General features: G+C 32.4%; 3 protein-coding genes across 13 annotated transcripts in view; 1 reads left to right on the forward strand and 2 right to left on the reverse strand.

Moving 5' to 3' along the window:
* Window positions 1–7,830, reverse strand: part of LOC126752976 (restin homolog) — a 31,852-nt gene extending 24,022 nt beyond the window's left edge. For 4 of the 10 annotated variants that reach the window (XM_050464034.1, XM_050464033.1, XM_050464032.1 and 1 more), the window contains exons 1-2: window positions 7,558–7,828; window positions 3,450–3,823 (exon numbers count right to left, since the gene is read on the reverse strand). In XM_050464034.1, coding sequence (XP_050319991.1) covers window positions 3,450–3,750 — 301 coding nt within the window. In that variant the 5' untranslated portion in view covers window positions 3,751–3,823; window positions 7,558–7,828. Of the gene's footprint in view, window positions 1–3,449; window positions 3,824–7,557 lie in introns of all 10 variants that reach the window. The other 6 variants (XM_050464035.1, XM_050464031.1, XM_050464030.1 and 3 more) reach the window with 6 other exon arrangements.
* Window positions 7,831–10,274: 2,444 nt separating this feature from the next.
* On the forward strand, window positions 10,275–19,378 carry LOC126752978 (adenylyl cyclase-associated protein 1). Of its 2 annotated transcripts, XM_050464060.1 has the most exons (11): window positions 10,275–10,351; window positions 11,195–11,532; window positions 12,404–12,857; window positions 13,706–13,887; window positions 16,797–17,388; window positions 17,543–17,738; window positions 17,801–18,164; window positions 18,228–18,412; window positions 18,490–18,696; window positions 18,763–18,906; window positions 18,975–19,378. In XM_050464060.1, exons 1-11 carry the CDS (start codon window positions 10,290–10,292, stop codon window positions 19,056–19,058), a joined length of 2,808 nt encoding a protein of 935 aa, XP_050320017.1. In that variant the 5' UTR covers window positions 10,275–10,289; the 3' UTR covers window positions 19,059–19,378. The 2 variants fall into 2 exon arrangements, with proteins under 2 accessions (XP_050320017.1, XP_050320018.1); XM_050464061.1 differs by lacking the exons at window positions 10,275–10,351; window positions 11,195–11,532; window positions 12,404–12,857; window positions 13,706–13,887 and adding an exon at window positions 15,235–16,228.
* A 217-nt stretch (window positions 19,379–19,595) lies between these two features.
* On the reverse strand, window positions 19,596–20,689 carry LOC126752985 (vacuolar protein sorting-associated protein 29). Its single transcript, XM_050464076.1, has one exon. It carries the CDS (start codon window positions 20,576–20,578, stop codon window positions 20,030–20,032), a length of 549 nt encoding a protein of 182 aa, XP_050320033.1. The 5' UTR covers window positions 20,579–20,689; the 3' UTR covers window positions 19,596–20,029.

The raw sequence follows: 20,689 nt of genomic DNA on the forward strand, positions 1-20,689 counted from the left end.
ACTAATTTATTTTTTATTTTTTATGATAATCTTTAATGTTTGTGTTTGTTTGTCCTCCGAATTTTTGTATTTTACCTTTGTCTTCGCAAAATTGTTGAATTGTTTTTTTTCCAATATTTTTACTGTTACTAATAGCACTTGACATGAAATAAATAATAAAAATATATTTTAGTTTAATTTAAATCAAATTCATATTTTCCAGAACGGAAAATTAGTAAAATAGATGGTTCTATTTTATTGTCCGTAACTGTATATGTAGGTGTATGAAGAGTGGAATTAAATAAATGGGACTTTTTAGGCATGTGTTTTTTCGATAATTTAATGTTACGGCCAAGAATGTAGCAATTTTATTATAAGGGTTTGTGCCATTATGATTCTAAAATTATTTCGCGTAAGTAAATAGTTACAGTCGACAGGTCCAATTTTCGACCACTTTTTGCAGCAATTGGGTCGTATGTCCGCTATAACGCGTCGAATATTATCTTCAAAGGCGTCAATTATTTCGGACTTATCTGTGTAGACGAGTGACTTCACATAACTCAACAAACAATTGTCCAGAGGTGTTAAATCGCAAGATATTGGTGGCCTATGACAGCAAAAACTCCCGTCCTTTTTACTTACCACAAAAATTATATAAAAGCGGGTTATTTGTAAAGGAAGCACCCTATTGTACCCTAATCTTTACTAACTAATTTGCCGATTCCGCTGTAATAAGAAGCGAAAATTTTATAACGGAAAGCTTGTTAAGGGATCGGCACAGTGTTGCATTGTCGTATATTACAATATACTGTAATAAACATTATCTCAAATTTTGAAATCGAAACTCAAATTATTACGGTTACTACAGCATTTCTTGTAAAAGGGAGCATAGTGGGGAACATAGCGACACCAATCTTTAAATGCATTTTTCTCAGAATGGTGTTTTTCAAAACGGTTTCCACTCTCAAAAGAAGAATTTTTAAGATATCAACTTCTAATATGGAGAGAATATTTTAAACGTCATTCTCTATCGTACAATGGAAGTTTTTCTTTGTTTTTTGAAATCTTCCTATTTTTGCAAAAATAGGAGCCAGAAGAAAAAAGCTTCCATAGGGCGATAGCGATTTGCCCACAGATTAATAATCTTATGAAATTTTTGTTTTAGATTAAAATTGTGGCCGCAATCGTGGACATCGTACACGACCTTTTTTTACGTGTAATTTCAACAATTTATTTAACTATTATACACCTAATAAATAAACATAAAAAAAGTCATTTTGTATTCGTTATGAATGTATTTATTTATAAAAAAACCGGATCGAATAGTTAATTTCAACATTTAAAAAAATCTCCGAAAATCAGTGTTCTTTCAGAGGGTTACACTGAGACGATTCCTTAAGGTTTCTCTTTGAGTTTCATTGGGTTGACTTGGAAATTTTTACTCTTAAAGAAAAAGAGTACAGAAAAAAATTAATAAGTTGATATGGATAATATATCGGTATGGACAGGTAGTCCACAAATTACATGTAATACTGCTGATTTGAAACTCTTTATAATTTTCGGCTTTGCCAAAAAAAGCGATTTGTTCCAGATCGGTTGCAAATTGATTGTTAGATACGTGCTTGTTTGTTTATTTATATAAAAGAAGGTATTCGCATAAATAAATTTAATGCTTGCCTCAAATCAATGTTATACAGAAATTGCACTATTGAATAGCAGTCCCAAATACTGGAATTCAAAGGAACTGAAATGCACATACGAAAAATCGCAATGATGATGAAAAAGAATAAGAATATGATCGAAAAATGTTTAAAGGATCCCAAGAACTTTGGTAAAACTCCTCGAGCAGGCCCATCGCAAATTTGGTGTTAATTGACTCTTTCTGTCACTACCTGACAAGTCTACAAAATCCTCAAAGCAGATAACATCATTCGATATGAAAAAGAAGTACTAAACCTAGACTTTTGAAAAGGCACAAGTTGGCGCGACTGTCGCGAGAAAGAAATCCGATTCGCCTTTAAAGGATCCCAAGAACTTTGGTAAAACACCTCGAGCAGGCCGACAATAAGAACGTAAGCCCATCGCAAATTTGGTGTCAAATGACTCTTCCTGTCACAACCCGACAAGTCCACAAAATCCTTAAAGCAGATAACATCATTCAAAATGAAAAAGAAGTGCTACACCTAGACTTTTGCAAAGGCACAAGTTGACGCGACTGTCGCGAGAAAGAAATCCGATTCGCCTTTAAAGGATCGCTTGTTATATGGACCGTATTTGGATTTCATGGAAACACTGCAGTTTGTTTTCGAGTCCGACAAAATGAACTCGTAAAAATATTTAGAGTTCCTGCACACTATATAAGGGTCATTCTATCCACAATTTTCTTTTTCGTTAGAAACATTTGTTGTTTATTTCGACTTTTATGAAAAGTTTTGGATTTCAAAATTTTAACCTTTGAAAAAAATTACATATCTTTAAACATTTGCGTATACGAAGAAAAATATTTCATTATGTAAATAGCTTTTCAATTGTACCTTATATACGTTTAATTTATTCGATTTTCTTTATAAAAAAAAACAATCTTGGCAAGTGATTTATGGTAGTAATGAAGGCGCATATCATCTACTAGATGATCCAAACTCTGAAGCGTTGTTGCGCGTTCCTAGTGTTAATCCTCTAGCCTATCTCTAATGGAAGTGCATTTAACCGTCTATATTTGTAAATTAAATATTTTCTGTTACCTAGTGCAGTTCGTTTGTACGCCAGTGACCGGCAAAGCTACCTGTTAAAGTGCATATTCACACTTTCGTATATACTGCTTTTTGATTGGTGCTCTCATGAAAAGTAATCAACGTCACCTTAACAATGAGTTGGGTATACTATATGTGAAAGCGGAAAAGCTCACTTCACTCGCGAGCTCAAAGCGTAGATATATGTAGATGCCACAAAGCGTTAAGTAGGCGCCAATGAATAAAATGTTAAAGGTTATTTCTCAAAAGAGGATGGCTTTCAAGACATCTGGAGGTCATTGTATTTTTCTTGTTGAAGTACAAAGGACTCCAAATTAAATTTTAACGAAAAAATTATCACGTTATTCTTAAAATATTTTATTAGTTAGATTTCAGATAAAGTAATTATGCAGTATCCTGAAATTTGAGGGGATAATAATTGGTCTAGATATCGTATACAAATTCTTCAGAAGTATGAAACTGGATATCGCCCTTGTTAAGTGTTATAATTCTGTAACCAATCTAAGCTATGAAATAGCACATAGCATATAAAAATGTTAAATAACATTATTTGGGGCCGCTAGGCAATTTGATTGAGTTAATTGTTACAGTGTAATAAAATTTGATTCCTAAAATATTTCGTTAAATAATACAAATTCTGTAATATTATCCAAACGTTATACTTAGTAATCTAATAAAATTCATTCTGAACTTCTATTGAATAAACGGTTCAACAATTACCTCGGGGTGGTGGGCCTGTTTTCGGCGCGGCGTGCGAACAAAGTCGACCAATTTTTGAAACACTTACAGCTACGTCACTACTGTAATTAGTTGGTGCTCTTAAACGGCTCGTGGGTCCTCCAGTTATTGATAAAGTAGGCGTTGATAGTGCAGAAGCTGCTGGTTCGACTGGTGAAGGTGTTGCATTCGGTATAGATTGGCCATTTGATAGCAACAACGTATCACCGTCGGTGGGTGGAGCAGTTTCAGACGAAGATGACATTGGTGGCGGCATCTCACAATTACTTTTATCATCACTCATTTTTATAATTTATAGGGTGAATTATTGCTAATATTATTATTAATTTCTTTTTATTATTTACTCCACACACATACTAGAAAAATAATAAGCCCCAAAATATGCTTTACCGTGATTATATAAAACAAGTAAGGAAGGGCTAAGTTCGGGTGTCACCGAACATTTTATACTCTCGCATGATAAAGTGATAATCGAGATTTCATTATACGTCATTTACATATTTTTCAAATACCGTATTTTTGTAAAGTTTTATTCCGCTATCATCATTGGTTCCTAATGTACTATATATTATACAGAGAAGGCATCAGATGGAATTCAAAATAGCGTTATATTGGAAGAAGGCGTGGTTGTGAACCGATTCCACCTATATTTCGTACATGTCATCAGGGTGTTAAGAAAATATTATATACCGAATTTCATTGAAATCGGTCGAGTAGTTCCTGAGATATGGTTTTTGGTCCATAAGTGGGCGACGCCATGCCCATTTTCAATTTTTAAAAAAAACCTGGGTGCAGCTTCCTTCTGCCATTTCTTACGTAAAATTTAGTGTTTCTGACGGTTTTTGTTAGTCCGTTAACGCACTTTTAGTGATTTTCAACATAACCTTTGTATGGGAGGTGGGCGTGGTTATTATCCGATTTCTTCCATTTTTGAACTGTATATGGAAATGCCTGAAGAAAACGACTGTGTAGAGTTTGGTTGACATAGCTATAGTAGTTTCCGAGATACGTACAAAAAACTTAGTAGGGGGCGGGGCCACGCCCACTTTTCCAAAAAAAATTACGTCCAAATATGCCCCTCCCTAATGCGATCCCTTGTGCCAAATTTCACTTTAATATCTTTATTTATGGCTTAGTTATGACACTTTATAGGTTTTCGGTTTCCGCCATTTTGTGGGCGTGGCAGTTGACCGATTTTGCCCATCTTCGAACTTAACCTTCTTATGGAGCCAAGGAATACGTGTACCAAGTTTCATCATGATATCTCAATTTTTACTCAAGTTACAGCTTGCACGGACGGACGGACGGACAGACAGACATCCGGATTTCGACTCTACTCGTCACCCTGTTTACTTTGGTATATATAACCCTATATCTGACTCTTTTAGTTTTAGGACTTACAAACCACCGTTATGTGAACAAAACTATAATACTCTCCTTAGCAACATTGTTGCGAGAGTATAAAAAGAACCACTTAGTGTCAGTTCACAAACTTACTCTTTTGTCACCCAAACCGGTTTTTTGTAGAAGATGGGACGACGATCCCGCTTATGAACGCTTTGTTTTCTTGTTCGTAACAGTTTGCTGCTACGCAATTCAGAATTTTTTTGATATAATAGGAATATTTAAGAAACTGGTGAATAAGGATAGTAAGAAAACGTTTAATTTACATATTTAATAACATTTAGCAGTATTAAAAGTAAATTAATAAAAATGGAGTAGTCGAAAAAAAGTTACAGCTGTTCAAAAACGAGTGAAAATAAACAAGAAATTCGATATAATTTGAAATTATTGTAGAAAAAAAGGAAAGAATGCCACCAAGCAAGCCACCAATGAAATTTGTGAAGTTTACGGAGACGATGCTGTATCAGTCCGTGTATCACAACAATGGTTCGCCGCTTCTATTCTGGAAATTTCGAAATTCAAGAATTACACTTATGGAATAATGTCTCTATCGGAAAATTGGCAAAAGGTGGTCGACCAAAATGGTTTATTTATTTATTAGTGTAAATATAAAAAAAAAAATTATTGAAGTTTGATTAAAAATATGAGAAGACTTTTTCGACTACCCAATATTAAGATGTGTTTATATTTATTTATTTTAACCGCAAATGATTTGATATCTAACTAATTTATTAATGTTTCGCGAGAAAAAGAATAAATTTGGGGGAAAAGTCACAGGTATTTAATACTTCCGTATAGATTAGAAAATGTCCGTTATAAATTTGATCTTCAAAACATCAATAGCATGTGTTGTATTAAATAGAATTCAGATGGATTAGGGAATTCCCGTCCAAAGTTTTCCCTTAAAAATATTAAATATTGTTCTATGAATGTGTCATTATAATTCCTTGTAAAAAAATGTGAGTCCACCATACCAACTTACCACGAAACTTAGCAATACGCTTCAAGTGACGCGTAGCCGAAACGGATTAACATTTGCGAAAATTTTATGAAAAGGAAAGAAAAAAAACAGACTTGAGTTGACTGACTCGTGTCGTCGTGTGAACGCACTGGGCGGCACCAAACCAAAATTTACCGATTATGTGCGACAAAAACGTCCTCGTTTGAACGCAGTATTAATCGACACGTTTGTCGATTTTGTAATGAAATCAGAATATTTTGTATATGTTGCGGTTTATGTGCTGACCATATAGAGAGCGACACGACATGACTGCACGACAGTGAACTGCAAATGGCGGCAGTGACATATTAAACACAACACAGCTGTCCATTTTGTATGTACACAATTTCGTTGTTGCCTTTCACTTCAATAAAATTTTAATATTTTGTTCATAGTAAAATTTTGTATGCAAAAAATAAGTAAATAGGTAAATTTATTTGTTTTATATTATCAATTGTTATTACAAATGATATATCAGAGCTACTGTATGCTTTTCTTTGTAAAATAACGTCAGGTTGGTTAGAGCTTTGAATAATTTTACATTTTACATATTAGTGGCATCATCTGCTCTCTTCTTTCATCTTTACTGTCGTCGACAAATTTAAAAATAATTTTAAATTAGCGAGAGCGACAACTGAGAGCCTTCTGTCGTGTAGTCGTGCAGCTGTCTAAATAACTGTGTCTATAAGAACGTGTGTATTTTAATATTTGTCAAATGTCGCTTGCAGTCTGTCGCGCTCTATGTGATCAGCACATAATAAACGATAAGTTGTTCAGGTAAGAAAAACAGATAAGTGTATAGCCATTAAAATGGGACTCAGCTCAAAGTGTAAACACAATGGCTACGACAGACTGCAAACTACATCTGTCAAATATTAAAATACACACGTTCTTATGGGCAGTGTTATTTTGACAGCTGCACGACTACACGACTGCAGGCCGACAGTTGTCGTTCTCGCTAACTTCAATATCCTCCTATTTTTGCCAACGACAGTAGGACGACAGTAGAGTTGACAGTAGAATGGAAGATAGAAAGAGGAGGTAGGGTGGTGATGCCACTAATATGTAAAATGTAAAATTATTCACAGCTCTAACAAACTTGATGCTATTTTACAAATAAAAGCATAAAATAGCTATATTATAGCTCTATTATATCATTTGTAATAGCAAGTGATAATTTAAAGCAAAAATATTTACCTATTTACTTATTTTTTGCATAAAAAATTTCACTTTGAACAAAATATTAAAATTTTATTGAAGTGAAAGGTATTAGTATGGCCACAACGAAATTGTGTACATGCAATATGGACAACATGCCGGCCATTGTGTTGTTGTTGCTTCTCAAAATGTACATGTAGTAAGATGAACAACGACGTTTTCAGTTCACTTCGTGCCGCTGCAGTCTGTCGTAGCCATTGTGTTTACAGTACAACGTGAACGATTTATCGAGAAATCCGTTACAATATCCCCAAATTGTTTCTTCAAAAAATCGATTTACAGTTTCATCTCTAACACTACCAATTTAAGAATTGGAATCAATGCATAAAGCACATTACAAAATAAACAAGCATTATCACTTTTTCTTTGAAAGTTATTCATCTAATTTGATGGATTTCTTCTAATTTCAATTAAATTTATAACTGTATAACATATTTATTAGAACTGCACGCATTTATATATTATTACTTTCTACTATGCGATTTTAATTCACTAAACACTTTACTTTGATGTCAATTTGCATTCTTTATAATTCGGGAGTGAGATTTGCACATTTATTTTAAGCACTTTGTTACCGTTTTGCAGAATTTACCAACCGATTAAGCGGTAAGGAAATTTCCCGACTTTTTAACAAACAGCACGATATAATTTTATTTAAATATTACTATGCGTTATGATGGATAATTAGTCTGCCAAACAAAAATCACAATTAATAAGTTAATAGAAAATGAAACTGACATGTAACAGAGATTGTTCTCTGCCAGAGAATTCAATAAATTTAGCTGACATCAGAGATCGTATACGTTCTCTGTTACAAATCTGTTGAAACTAGAAACACAGGGTGACACAAAACCGAAAATCGGGTTTTAGACAGCATAAAATATTTAATACAAGATGAGTAAAAGGTTGAATAATATTTTATAATATATTATCTATATCCATATTATGGAAGGTAATGATATTAAAAGCGAGTTTTCAATAAACGGTTTTCTCTTGCAAATTGTATTTTTACCTTGTAATTTAAAGCTGCTACAATAGTACGAATTAAGCAACTCTACCCTTTTCGTTTTTTTGCGAAGAATGTTGGAGAAAAGGAAATGTAAAAATCTTCTACCGAAGCGAACATTTGTGGATGATTAATTTCATAGAAATTTGTGGTGGAAGTGAATAAGATTTCTCGGTGACAAAAATTACATTTTAAAATAGTGGTAAGCGACATATAAAACATTTTTGGAACAGTTTAATTTTTTGACTCAATACATATTCCCATATATGAGCACATGTGTATGTATGAATTTAGATTTTAACAAATGTAAGAAAAAGGAAAACATTGGTTAACTTGCCAAAATAGGGAGAATATTCCATGCCGGCTTTGGATACGTTTGGCATTTTGCAGTGTTCATTCGTTTATTAGACAGGATGATTTTGAAATAACAAGTTGTGGGGTGTATATATCAAGGCCATGAATACGTATATTCAAGAGATTTGGGCGTGATTTAATCTCAGAATCCATACAGAGAGAGGCGGGTGGTGAAATGAATATTTATTTGTGAAGATGTTGACTAACCCACATACAAACGTAGGTGTAACTTTTCACTGGCGTTCCTCCAAGAAAAGAGAAAAAAATCAACAACAAAAGGACTTGGCAGCTGTTTGATTTCATTAAATGGAATATCACAAATAATTTATTTTTGGTTGATGACTTAATTTTTTATTACATTCAGAAATACTTTCCATAGAAATATACTGCAAGTACTCGTTACGATATCATATACATATGTACATATGTATGTACATATCTTCGTTTGTTATTGAAAAATATTAGTGAATTGTGCCTTTATATACATACATTAGTATTTAATTTGAAATGGATAAAATAAACATTTTATATTAATTATCTATACTGTATGTGTAATATATGGACACTCATTAGGACAATCTTCTGTAAAAATGTGTTGTGTGGGGGTTAATGTAATATAATTATTATATTTTCTAATGTTAGATAAAGAAAATCAATAATCAAATAAACTTGTTTTTATAATATTTATAGTATATATGTATATTTTTTAGATTTAGTATTTCAATTGTTGGTTTATTTAGAATCTGTGTTTATTATTATTTTTAGAATCTGTGTTTATAGGCACTGAAAACAGCAAAAAAAAAACTCTTAATATAGACTCCTTACCTTATAGATATATAAAAGCTCTTATCATGTTCTCTCTTATATTGTGCGTTTTGAACAAGTTGTATGTACTATTTGTGGGAGATATGTGCGCTGGTTAGTTTTCCGGAGTTTTCTCTTTACGCAGTAACCAACAGCAAAAACTGGAAAAACATACATACGTATTGGATTCAAATATTATGAGAAGGTGTAGTTTATACATTGCACAGTTTATTGGCCTTCTGAGCTCTCTTCCTTGAAATTGGGTAAAACTTTCGCCGTGTACACTTCAATTTATTTCTATTTTAACACTTTTATTTGGCCTGGTTAGTAGTATGTTTTATATGTTTTTTTTTTGGCGTGGGTGTGGCTAAATTATGATAGGGTTAAGGAGAAGTAATGTGAACTAAGGTTTCATTTCCGTAACAACCGATGTAACAAAAATTTTCAGATATGGGATTACTGTTTAACACACGAAATAAGAAATGGTCCCTAAATTCTTAAATGAGATGTTTTCCTTTATCATGCCATGTGTATGCGGTAAACCAACCCATTTGTCGAAGAACCAAATAAGGCATATATTACACTTGTAAACCTAACTTGCCTTGTGATGGTTTTACGTTGACTTTGAAAATCCATACACAAATCAAAATTGTGCCAAAGAGAAGTCCTTAATCCATGCACTCTGTTGAAGTATCATATCGAGATGTATTATGTACATATCCCTACATTCCAGCTCGTTTTGCTTTTACAGCGGCAACTTTTTTCTTGCTTAGTGTAAATCTTATTTTAACGCATGCGTGAATAAAGTAAATTAACTTTATTTAAACAATGCAAGTATTTGTGAATGTGTGGGTTGGGATTTCATATAAAAAAGAGTATATACATAATAAGCTGCATTCTTGTCGAACTATATTACGACAGTTGTACTTCGAATATTTCCCTGCAGTTCCTTTTAGATGAGAGAATATGTCCTTCTCTTAAATGAAGAACACGAGCTCATTGGAATATAGTTTCGGTACCGTTCCGTAGCTGCTGGATGTACAGTCGGCATGCGAGCACGTCCCGGACCACTTCTTATATTGTGGTGGAAAGCATTGAGTATTGTTTTCACGAAATTCAAAAGCAATTTTGTCGGATGTGTTGTTTATAAAAGTTAATTATATTAGAAGTATTTTTTATTTATTTATTGGCTAAGAAAAAATTTGACGCGACAAAAATGATTATGATGTTAATCTTTTGTCGACGAGTGCTTTAAAGTGCCTGGGCACTAAATCCAACTAATTTTACTTCAAAAATATACTAAAAGAGATTGCAATAGTTCACATTTAAAGCCTATTTTCTTAACAATCTTGTGTCACAATTATTTGTACGTATGTATGTGTGTCTATATAAAATGTTCAATCGACAGTAACCAAAATCCGATATTTTTGTAAGAACTGTGTTATTCATCATTTCGAGTTTAAAAAAGACCAACAAATATTCCAAGGCAGTCATAATGTATTAAATAATTTCATTATTGGTTCCAATGTTGCGAGCCCGGAATAGCTTGACCCAATTAATTTCCTGTCAGCTGATTAATAGCTACACTTACATATGTGTATGTGTTATTTTATAGGCGTTGGCGCTAGTATGCTTGTTTTTAGAATAAAACAATATTAAATATGAGCAATATTTTTAATTTTTCTTTGGTGCTATTCACGTCCCATAAATACACATAAATATATAGACCTTTTAGACTTATTAAGAAACTTTAAAATCTGATTAATATTAAGAAATCTTAACCCTTAAAAAATTTAAATGAACTCTGCCGCGAAGTTAAAAATATAACTACATATAAAATAATGAATTATATCCCAAAAATTTATATAGTATATTACATTTAGAGTGAGTGGTGCATCCTAATTTCTTGGAAAAATTAATTTTGAATAATTTATATTCAAGAGAAATGTTTTCCTGTTGTCGTGCTAGTTCGAAAAATTCGAATTTACCAAAAAAAATAAAAAATAAAAAAGTTGATGCGTTCATCCAAAATCAAAATGCGGAAGGTGAAAGCGTCGAGGATCAGAAGCGAATAATTCCAACGATAAAAATCGAAAAGGGTAAAGCGAATGACTTAGAAACCGAAAACCATTCACTTCCTCTAAATGGAAAAGAATCGGAAAGTCTACTTGAAAACTCCACAGCAGATAAAAGGATATGTGATGGCATAGCGATAGCTGGTACAACAAAATCCGAAACAGCAGATATTGCATCTAATACGCAGCTGGGTAACGAAAATGGTACATTTTTTTTTTATTATTTTTGTTATTTTGCTGATCCGCTTGAGGAACTTAAAATTATATATTATATGTATTTAGAGTGTGTATATCTCAATTTATACCAGATCACTTTAAACGAAACTTGTTAATGTCCAGATAATCTAATACAACGGAAATATTGTATTAATTTTATGTTGCGCTCAAAAACCTCAAGAATGAAGAAAAATATCTAAGCAAAGCAAATAAAATGTGCTATGACCTATTCTTACGATCGAATTACCCTATTTCACATGAGTCCTAGTTTATTAAGGAGAGGTTTACAAAAACCCTTGATAAATAATATTACCATTAATGTAAAAGACCCACTTGAGGTTAAGAGAAAATTGTCGTGGTCGAAGAAAGCAGCAAACATTATAAAATACCTTAACATTCAGTTATCTAAAAAATATAAAAAAATAAAAAATAATGTTGTTCTGATAGAAAAAAGAAGAATACTTCATAAAAAGTATGTCTTGCCCGAAGAAACAACTTTTTTTGGTGAAATATGGGAAAAATAATAAATTAAACACACTTTATTATGCATTTGTATGTATGTATATGCACCTAAATTCAAGTCTTATTGATTACGTTCTGTTTGAAAATAGAATTATATATTCTATAAGGGCAAAAACATAATCAAATAAATCCCTACTCTCAGTGCGAAATGATGCCCTACACAAAAGGTTAAAACATATTGTAATGTAACAACATATGATAATAGACTGTCAAAGTAATATTTTTTGTGTACTGTGAAGTATATAAATTGTTTAAATTGGATTGTAGTTTTCACCATATATTTTTTTATCCATGTTAATGGATTTCTTTTTTAATGACCGCCACATTGTATTCGCAGTTGAGAATGACCAAAACGATGTAGGAACTAAATTGAATCAGACAACGAAAACTGATCATAGTTGTACAACAACTTCAAACGAAATAATATCTGAAAATTGCGGAAAGTTGGACGACATAGAAACAACTGTTTTGAAAAGTAATGACGAAACTACAGCAGGCACCACACCGGTAAAAAGTTGTCTTTCACGACACAATTCGATGCACACATCTATAAAGAAGAAGGTTAATATCAGTACACAAGCAGAAATAATAGAACCGGATCCTGTTCCTCAATCCCCGCACGAACCCGTTTCATCAACTGTGGATGATGACGATGTTTTTTCCGACTCACTGCCACCGCCAAAACGCGAAAGTATGTGTGCACCATATATTGAGCAAACTGACATTCCGGAAGTAGTGGCATATGCTCATGGGCTTCCCGAATGGTTCAATGATGAAAGGATTAATGAAATGTAATGTTCAAGAGATTATAATTTAAAAGAAGTAATTTATAATACAAACATATGTGGCCAATGAATTGTGAACGAAGGTGAAATTTATAACTTTTATTTATTTATTTACCAAATCTAAGACAAAAATTTGCTTACTTCAACTATTTAAGTTAACATTTCTCAGTGAAAGGCTGAATTAAAAATTCATTGGACTACAACATTAGAATTGTTGAAATTATTTTTTTCTTAAAATTGTTTTGAAATTGTAAATCCGCAGTAAGACTTACAAACACAGTTTTATATCACTATACATAAAAGTACATTTAATGAAAGAATTTCGAAAATAGAGAAATTGTAGCTTAATCAGGTTTGCAGAGTTATCTGAAAAATTTCTTTGCAGAGGAGAGGTCATACTAAATGGTTGTCGTTCATAATTCAATGGTCAGGAATATATAAATAAAAATATACGTTTAGTTAATTTAGTTAAACACAAATGTTATTAGTTATTCAAAATGAACTATTATATTAAAAAACAATCGAAAAAGGAAAATAATTTATTATACTTAAAATTTTCATTATTTATACGTGAAAAAAGAGAGATACTTGCTTTTATCACTACATTTTACGCAAGTTATTTTATTGATGTGACCTTTTTTTTTGTGATAATTGCATAGATCTCAATTCCGTTTCGTTTGAAAATTTATTTAATATGCAAGTTATGAATTACTTTTTAATTAAATTTCGACAGAATTGAAATTTGCTCTCATGCTAAATTAATACATATTTACGTACAATAATTTATCATCAATTGCAACATTTCCATACAAACACTTTTCATGATCATGATTAAAAAAACTTAAAATTTGTAGTGGCTGCATTGAGCCACCTGTTACACCTGTGGGTCGCGATGAGCTTGAATTGAGGCGGCAACGTCTGTATACAGACCTATTGCGTGCAGCACATGCAGCTGTAGAGCATAACGTACGCTTTACCCCGTTTGCATCAAATATAACTGGGGATGCGATTAGCAGAATAAATGGAGGCGTTAGAGGTGATTACTTTTTAGTAAATAAGTAAAATATACTTTGTGTAATACTAATTAAAATATATTGTATTGCATGGGTCATAACTATTCTTTGTAACAATATAAATATTTCCATTCTCTACCTCGTGTGTTAGTTTCGCTCGCACCTATATTTCCCTTCATTAATCCATAAATTTCTTTTGTTCCCTTTCTTGTTAATACTTGACTTAACATATGGTACCAATCCATATCTTTATTTCGTGGGGATGTGAATTTGTGACGTACGAACCAAATAGGCTTATTCCTAAACCAGCAGTTAACTATATAATTCCTTATTACTAAACTTACTACTAAACATTATTATTTCATCTAATATATGAGATTTATTAGCGGATGGCGTGTTTTATGTTAATTCATCAATAAAAATATCATCTAATGTTAATATTTTTTACTAATTTTTAATAATCCTGATTTGTATGTAAATATGTAAGGGATGTATGTGAAAAACCCGAAAGTTTTCAATATTATATTGAATATTTTAGTTTAATGGTTTTCATAATAGTGCTTATGTATTAAAAAATACGATAAAAGGTTTTGTCGAGTGAAGAGACAGTGAGGAGGTCTAGAACAATGTGTCTTTTAGTCTCATTGTTTGCCAAAGAGTTAACATGATAACTAATTCTGCACCAATATGGTGCTTTATTTGTTACGAATCCAGGGCGATTTAATCTCAATGGGTTGCATTTAATGATCGAAATTTTTATTTCACCACACTGAGATCTAAAAAAGTGAAATTTGAATTTAAATTTTTTATATTAGTGTAAATAATTAAAACATATTTGTTTTTTCTTTTAAAAATTACATCACATCATCTTTCAGATTTCCGTACGTTGTGGATATTTTTGTGTTTTAAATATATTGAACACATTAAGATATTTTAGTATAATAAATGATTGCACTTCCAAACGCATTATGTTTTTGTGAAATATTAAGTATAGAATTCAACTTTCTTTTTTTCATTGCTGTCTTTTATTCATGTATTTCTTATTTTCATTTTTTAAGAGAAAGAATTTTCGGTAATATTCTTAATATAAGTAAGATGAAAATGAAAACTTAGTTTCGATAAAAACGCGTTTCAAGTTTTAAATGGCTATATACATATGTAGCTGACCTCGAGCGCTCTAATTTTCAAGATTACGCGGCTCAATTTGAGAATTTAAGATAATATTCTAGAGATGTTATGAATTAAATAAACCAAAACAATTTTTTTAAGCCGTGAAACCCATGTAAACCCTTAAGAGAAGATTTTCCCCATGTCTGTACACGTACGTATATGTATGTATATACTATAGTTTTCAAACTAATTTTATTATTCATTCGTGCTTTATGGCTCTATGTGGAGATATTTTATCTTATCTTATCAATTTTTGAACTATTGTGCGAATGAGAATTCGTTCAGTTACCAATTTAATAACTAATGAGTATGGAAGAGCTAAATTCGGGCGCAGCCAAATTGAGAGATAGTAAAAAAACTTGATTATAAATCATGTAGACTAGTGGAGGTTTTATTATTCAGTTGCGGCAATTTATACACTGTTATGATAAAGTTTTGATTTTGAAATATTTGTTGTTTCTAAGATTTGCACATTTAAGCGATAGATGGAGCATCGCTCTTAATTTTAAGATATTTAAAAGTAACATGTCTCTTCCCATTGACCCCTTTTTCAAATTTAAGATTAGATTAATGCATATAATCAGCCGGAAATCAATCCGGCTTATTATAATCACTCAATATATGTTACATAACTCAATTACTTCTAGTTTATGTTTTTTACTCCGTACAACATGGTTCAAGAGTGTAAAAATGATGAAAACTTAAGACCTTAGAAGACTTAACTTTTGCTTTACGGTGGTTCAAATGGTAAGCAAATAATTATGAACTAAGTAAGCGCCGTAATTCATTCAAATAGTGTTGACAATTTCGTTGTCCGTTTTTTCTTTCAACGCTAAATACCTGATGTGGTTATTGGCTGAATTGATACTGAATGAACGAAAGCGCCTAATAAAAAGAAATAGTTGCAAACAAGGGCCAAAATCAGAATAATTCAATTGCTGCTGCCGTTGGCTATGCTGACCACAACCGCAAAAACCATGTCCACAGCGGTAGCGTTGATCTCTCCGTTGTGACTGTTTGTTCAATTCTGATACTGTAAAATTGATATTCCTAGCATATAAATATGCGCATATAGGCATAGAATTCTTGAGTAGTAGTAGTAGAAGATTGGTAGTATTCGAATGGGTCAAACATTGAGCGAATGTTGTGGTCGAACTTTGATCATCAACGACACGAGAACTTGCAACAATCCGGGTAGGAAAGTGAAATTAAACAGTCTGTGTGAAAGACACGGAACGGAGCGGAATTTTTGACAAAATTTTTACTCTATCCAGAAAATAATAGTGCTGAATATTTGGCAATTAATTTTCTCATTTAAAATGTATTGGTAATAATTTTGCACACAACTTAATCTACATTATACATATGTACATATACATATGTATATGTACGAGTGTTCGATCGCAATAAGAACAGTGTAAAGTTTATATACAAAATTAAGTACATATTTATACCATAAACAATCGTGCAAAAGAATTTGAGGATAGATAGCCGACTGCCAATGCAGAATGAGTCACGTTGTCATATAACGATTGCTTAATATCTACTGATATTTATTCCAACTTGTGCACTTTACAGTGTCGTCTGCTTACATATTTAGTGTTTATAAGTGGGCATATTGAGTTATTTTTGCAAACTGTTCCTCGCATATCTTATATGTATATTTATATATCTATTTATAAAAAATGTATACATTTAGTATTGCTCTCTACACAAGTAAGAAATCTGTTTTATTGATATTCGATTTTAAAATACTATTCAGATTGTGATCCAGACTTAAAACCATCCGTTGCTGAAAACCTTGAGAATTTAGTAAATCGTTTAGAGCAGTTGGTTGAGCGTTTGGAACGTTCGATCTCAGCACGTGAGCTAGAAGTTGCTAATCGAACAATTGATGCAGTTCGAACGAAAAAGCGAGAAAGTTTCAACTTAGAGAGTACCGAATTACCCACAACGTCACCTACTGAACAATTGCCGCTACAGACGGAAAGCATAAATAACCGAATAGAAAAATTGGAACATTCATTAAATCAAATAAACGAACGACACAGTAGCAGTTTGAGTACGAGTAATAGCCAGTGCAGTCAAAAACTCAGAGATCAACAGGAGCACCCAAAACAAAAAGGAGAGGATAGCCTTGAAAATATACCAACAGTGCTTGAAGATTATCAAGTGTCCACGCCTCTACCAGTCTCCGAAGGAGAGCAATATTCGCAGTTAAAGCCGCCGCCCGAAATGAGTGTACTAGGCTTCCAGGATATTATCAGTGGCCCGCTGAATCAATATTTAGCTCTTTCTGAGAAAATCGGTGGCGATGTTGCAAAACATGCGCAGTTGGTAAAATTAGCATTTGAGTAAGTCATACTTTTTTAATTTGTAATTTGTTTAAGGTTTTTCTTTATCAAACATTCTTTTCGGTTGGTATTGAATTAACATAATGGATTTCAAATTTAGTCAAATTGGAGAGTACATTTTCTTATATATATACATATATGATGTTATTTTCAGTGCTCAATCGCAATATGTTACGTTGGCCAGTCAATGTTCTCAACCTAACCAAGAGAAGCAAATGGAGTTGCTGAAGCCCACTTCTATGCAAATTAGCGCTATCCAAGACTATCGCGAGAAGAATCGAGGATCTGCATTTTTTAACCATTTATCGGCAATTAGTGAGAGTATTCCAGCTTTAGGATGGGTCTGCGTGGTATGAGAAAATTAGATTATACTACGCTAATGTTTAGTTGTTTATATTATCTTAATTAATAGTCACCTACACCTGGACCACATGTAAAAGAAATGAATGATGCCGGTCAATTTTATACAAATCGTGTGTTGAAAGAGTGGAGAGATAAAGATACAACTCACGTAGAGTGGGCAAGAGCATGGATCCAAACATTAACTGAATTGCAATCATACATTAAGCAGTATCATACCACTGGTCTAGTATGGTCTGGTAAAGCTGCAGCACCAGTTGGAGGTTCTGTGCCACCACCACCACCAATTGGTGCTTGCCCACCACCACCACCACCGCCAACATTCGATATTGGCGCAATGTCATTAGATGATGGTGGTGCAGATGATCGCAGTGCTCTATTTGCCGAAATCAATCAAGGCGAGGGCATCACGAAAAGTAATTGTCCTTTAATTGTAGAATATATGGATATCATTTCACACCGACTTTTTTTGTTCATAGATTTAAAGAAGGTCACTGCTGACATGCAAACTCACAAGAATCCAACGTTGCGCACTGGTCCAGCTCCATTCAAGACACCTACTCAGTTTGGTTCATCTTCTGGTGGTTCTTGTACTACCGCTACTACTACTGCCGCCGTTGCAAAAGAGCCAGTATTCACACGTGATGGAAAAAAATGGTTAATTGTAAGGATATTAAAATATTATAATTTATGATACATTTAAACAAATTTTGAAAATAACAAATGAAAAACTCATTGTAGGAATACCAACGTAACAATCGCAATTTGTTAGTGGAGAATGCTGAAATGAACAATGTGGTATATGTGTATAAGTGTGAAGGTTCAACTTTAACTGTTAAGGGCAAAGTTAACAACGTTGTATTAGACTCATGTAAAAAATGTTCTTTACTATTTGATTCAGTTGTCGCGTCAGTGGAATTCGTAAATTGTCAAAGTGTCCAAATGCAGGTTAGTTTTTTTCAAAGTTCAATTTATTTTTCAGTTCCATTTTGTAATTGTCTAAAATTTTAATAGGTTCTTGGTTTCGTACCAACTATATCAATTGATAAAACCGATGGCTGTCAAATGTATTTATCTAATGAATCACTCGGTGTGGAAATTGTAAGCTCAAAGTCTTCCGAAATGAATGTTATGCTTCCCCAAGCCAGTGGTGATTATGTAAGTATATATTTGATGTATAGTTCAATACAGATTCAAATATTAACATTATATTGTACTTAATGCAGATTGAGTTAGCTTTGCCGGAGCAGTTCAAGACCACTATTTCGGGACAATCACTGAAAACTAGTTGCGTAGAAAGTCTTGGTTAAACTCATTTAATGTCGAAGATGGCTTCAAACCGCCAAACAAATTCATCGAAGCAGATGTAATGGAGTATTTACAGAAAACTGAACATACATATTTACAAAAATCATTTTGCTACTCCAATTCACTTTTTATATAAGTAATTTATACTATGAAACATCGGTGTTGAACACACAGGTTTTAATCAAAAACTAAAAAAAATACAAAATAAACTTTTTAAGATTACAGTTGTTTAGTACCAATTGGGCGTATTGCAACAAACAAAAAAGTTTTTATTGCCTGTTTATATTTGTAAAGAAAAAATAATACTACTAAATTTATCTTATAGTTGTGTTATTTATTTATCACACATCAATATAAAAAAATGATAATTTTGAATTAATTTCTAAATTTCATTAATATGTCTTAATACAAGTATTCAATAAGTAATGCAAATAAAAGCAATTTACTACCAGTTTACAAAGCAAATTATATAATTTTTTTTTAATGTTGAAAGCTAGGGTAATTAAAAAGTAAAGATATGCAGAATTAATAAAAATAAATTCAAATTTATACAGAATCACGAGATTATTATTTTATATTTCTAATATTGGTTTGGGTGCTAAATTTTTGGTAAAACAGAGCAAACATATTTTTATTATTTATTGAATAATCCTATAAGTTTGTTGTTGTTATTGCAAAGCAGTGAATGTTTCAGTATAAAGGTTAAAGCTATCTTAATTTTTATTCAACATTGTTGCAATTTTTAAAAATAATTTGATAAATTTTGTATTAGCGAATAAACCTTAAACTGTATGAATACAACGGTATACATACATACATACATTTTATAGGAATATTTATTTTCATAACATTAATATAATTTATAAATGTACAAGTGTACATACATTTACAAATAAGAAGTATACTGATGTGAATATTGGCCGTATTTAACACATCTGAGTGTTCGCTATGGGGCAACCCAATATTAGCCGCATTAGATTTTTTTGTATTCAATACGCTCGACTTTCACTTCTTCGCCAATAAGTTGGTATACATATGTCACAACAGTTGTACTTTGAATATCCATAAGTACAAAAGATGGTATTACATTTACGTCTAGAGGGTTAAAAGCACCAGTAGCAGATCCGGGGTTGATATAGAATTTATTTCCATGTTCATAAGCTTCAAATTTATATGTATGACCCGATATTAATATATCTACATCTAATTGGCGCTGAATCAATGCTAGAGCTTCTGGATCGCCACGGGGCACAACCTGATGTCCATGTGACAGTCCAATTCGAAACTGCCCAACTGTAACTACCTTCTGCTCGGGGTAACTCAAATTTTCATCAAATTCTCCGCGAACGATGTGTACGTCATTAGCCAATGTCTTGAGGTAATCGTACGTTTCCTTTGTGCAAAGATTGCCTGTGCAAAGTATGTGGTGAATACGTCCTGGTACTAATAACTTTTTGAATTTCGCCGGTAAACTGGCACACCGATGTGGGATATGAAGATCACCGAGAACAAGAACCAACATTTTGGAGGCGTATTTTCTAACTTATCGGTTGATGAAAATATAAACTATTTTATCATAAACTTTTTCGCTTCTGATTAACTTTAACCATCACAAAATCAGCTGATTGTCAAA

Source organism: Bactrocera neohumeralis, chromosome 3, assembly GCF_024586455.1.
Source record: "Bactrocera neohumeralis isolate Rockhampton chromosome 3, APGP_CSIRO_Bneo_wtdbg2-racon-allhic-juicebox.fasta_v2, whole genome shotgun sequence".
In the NCBI taxonomy this organism is placed as follows: Eukaryota; Metazoa; Arthropoda; class Insecta; order Diptera; family Tephritidae; genus Bactrocera; species Bactrocera neohumeralis.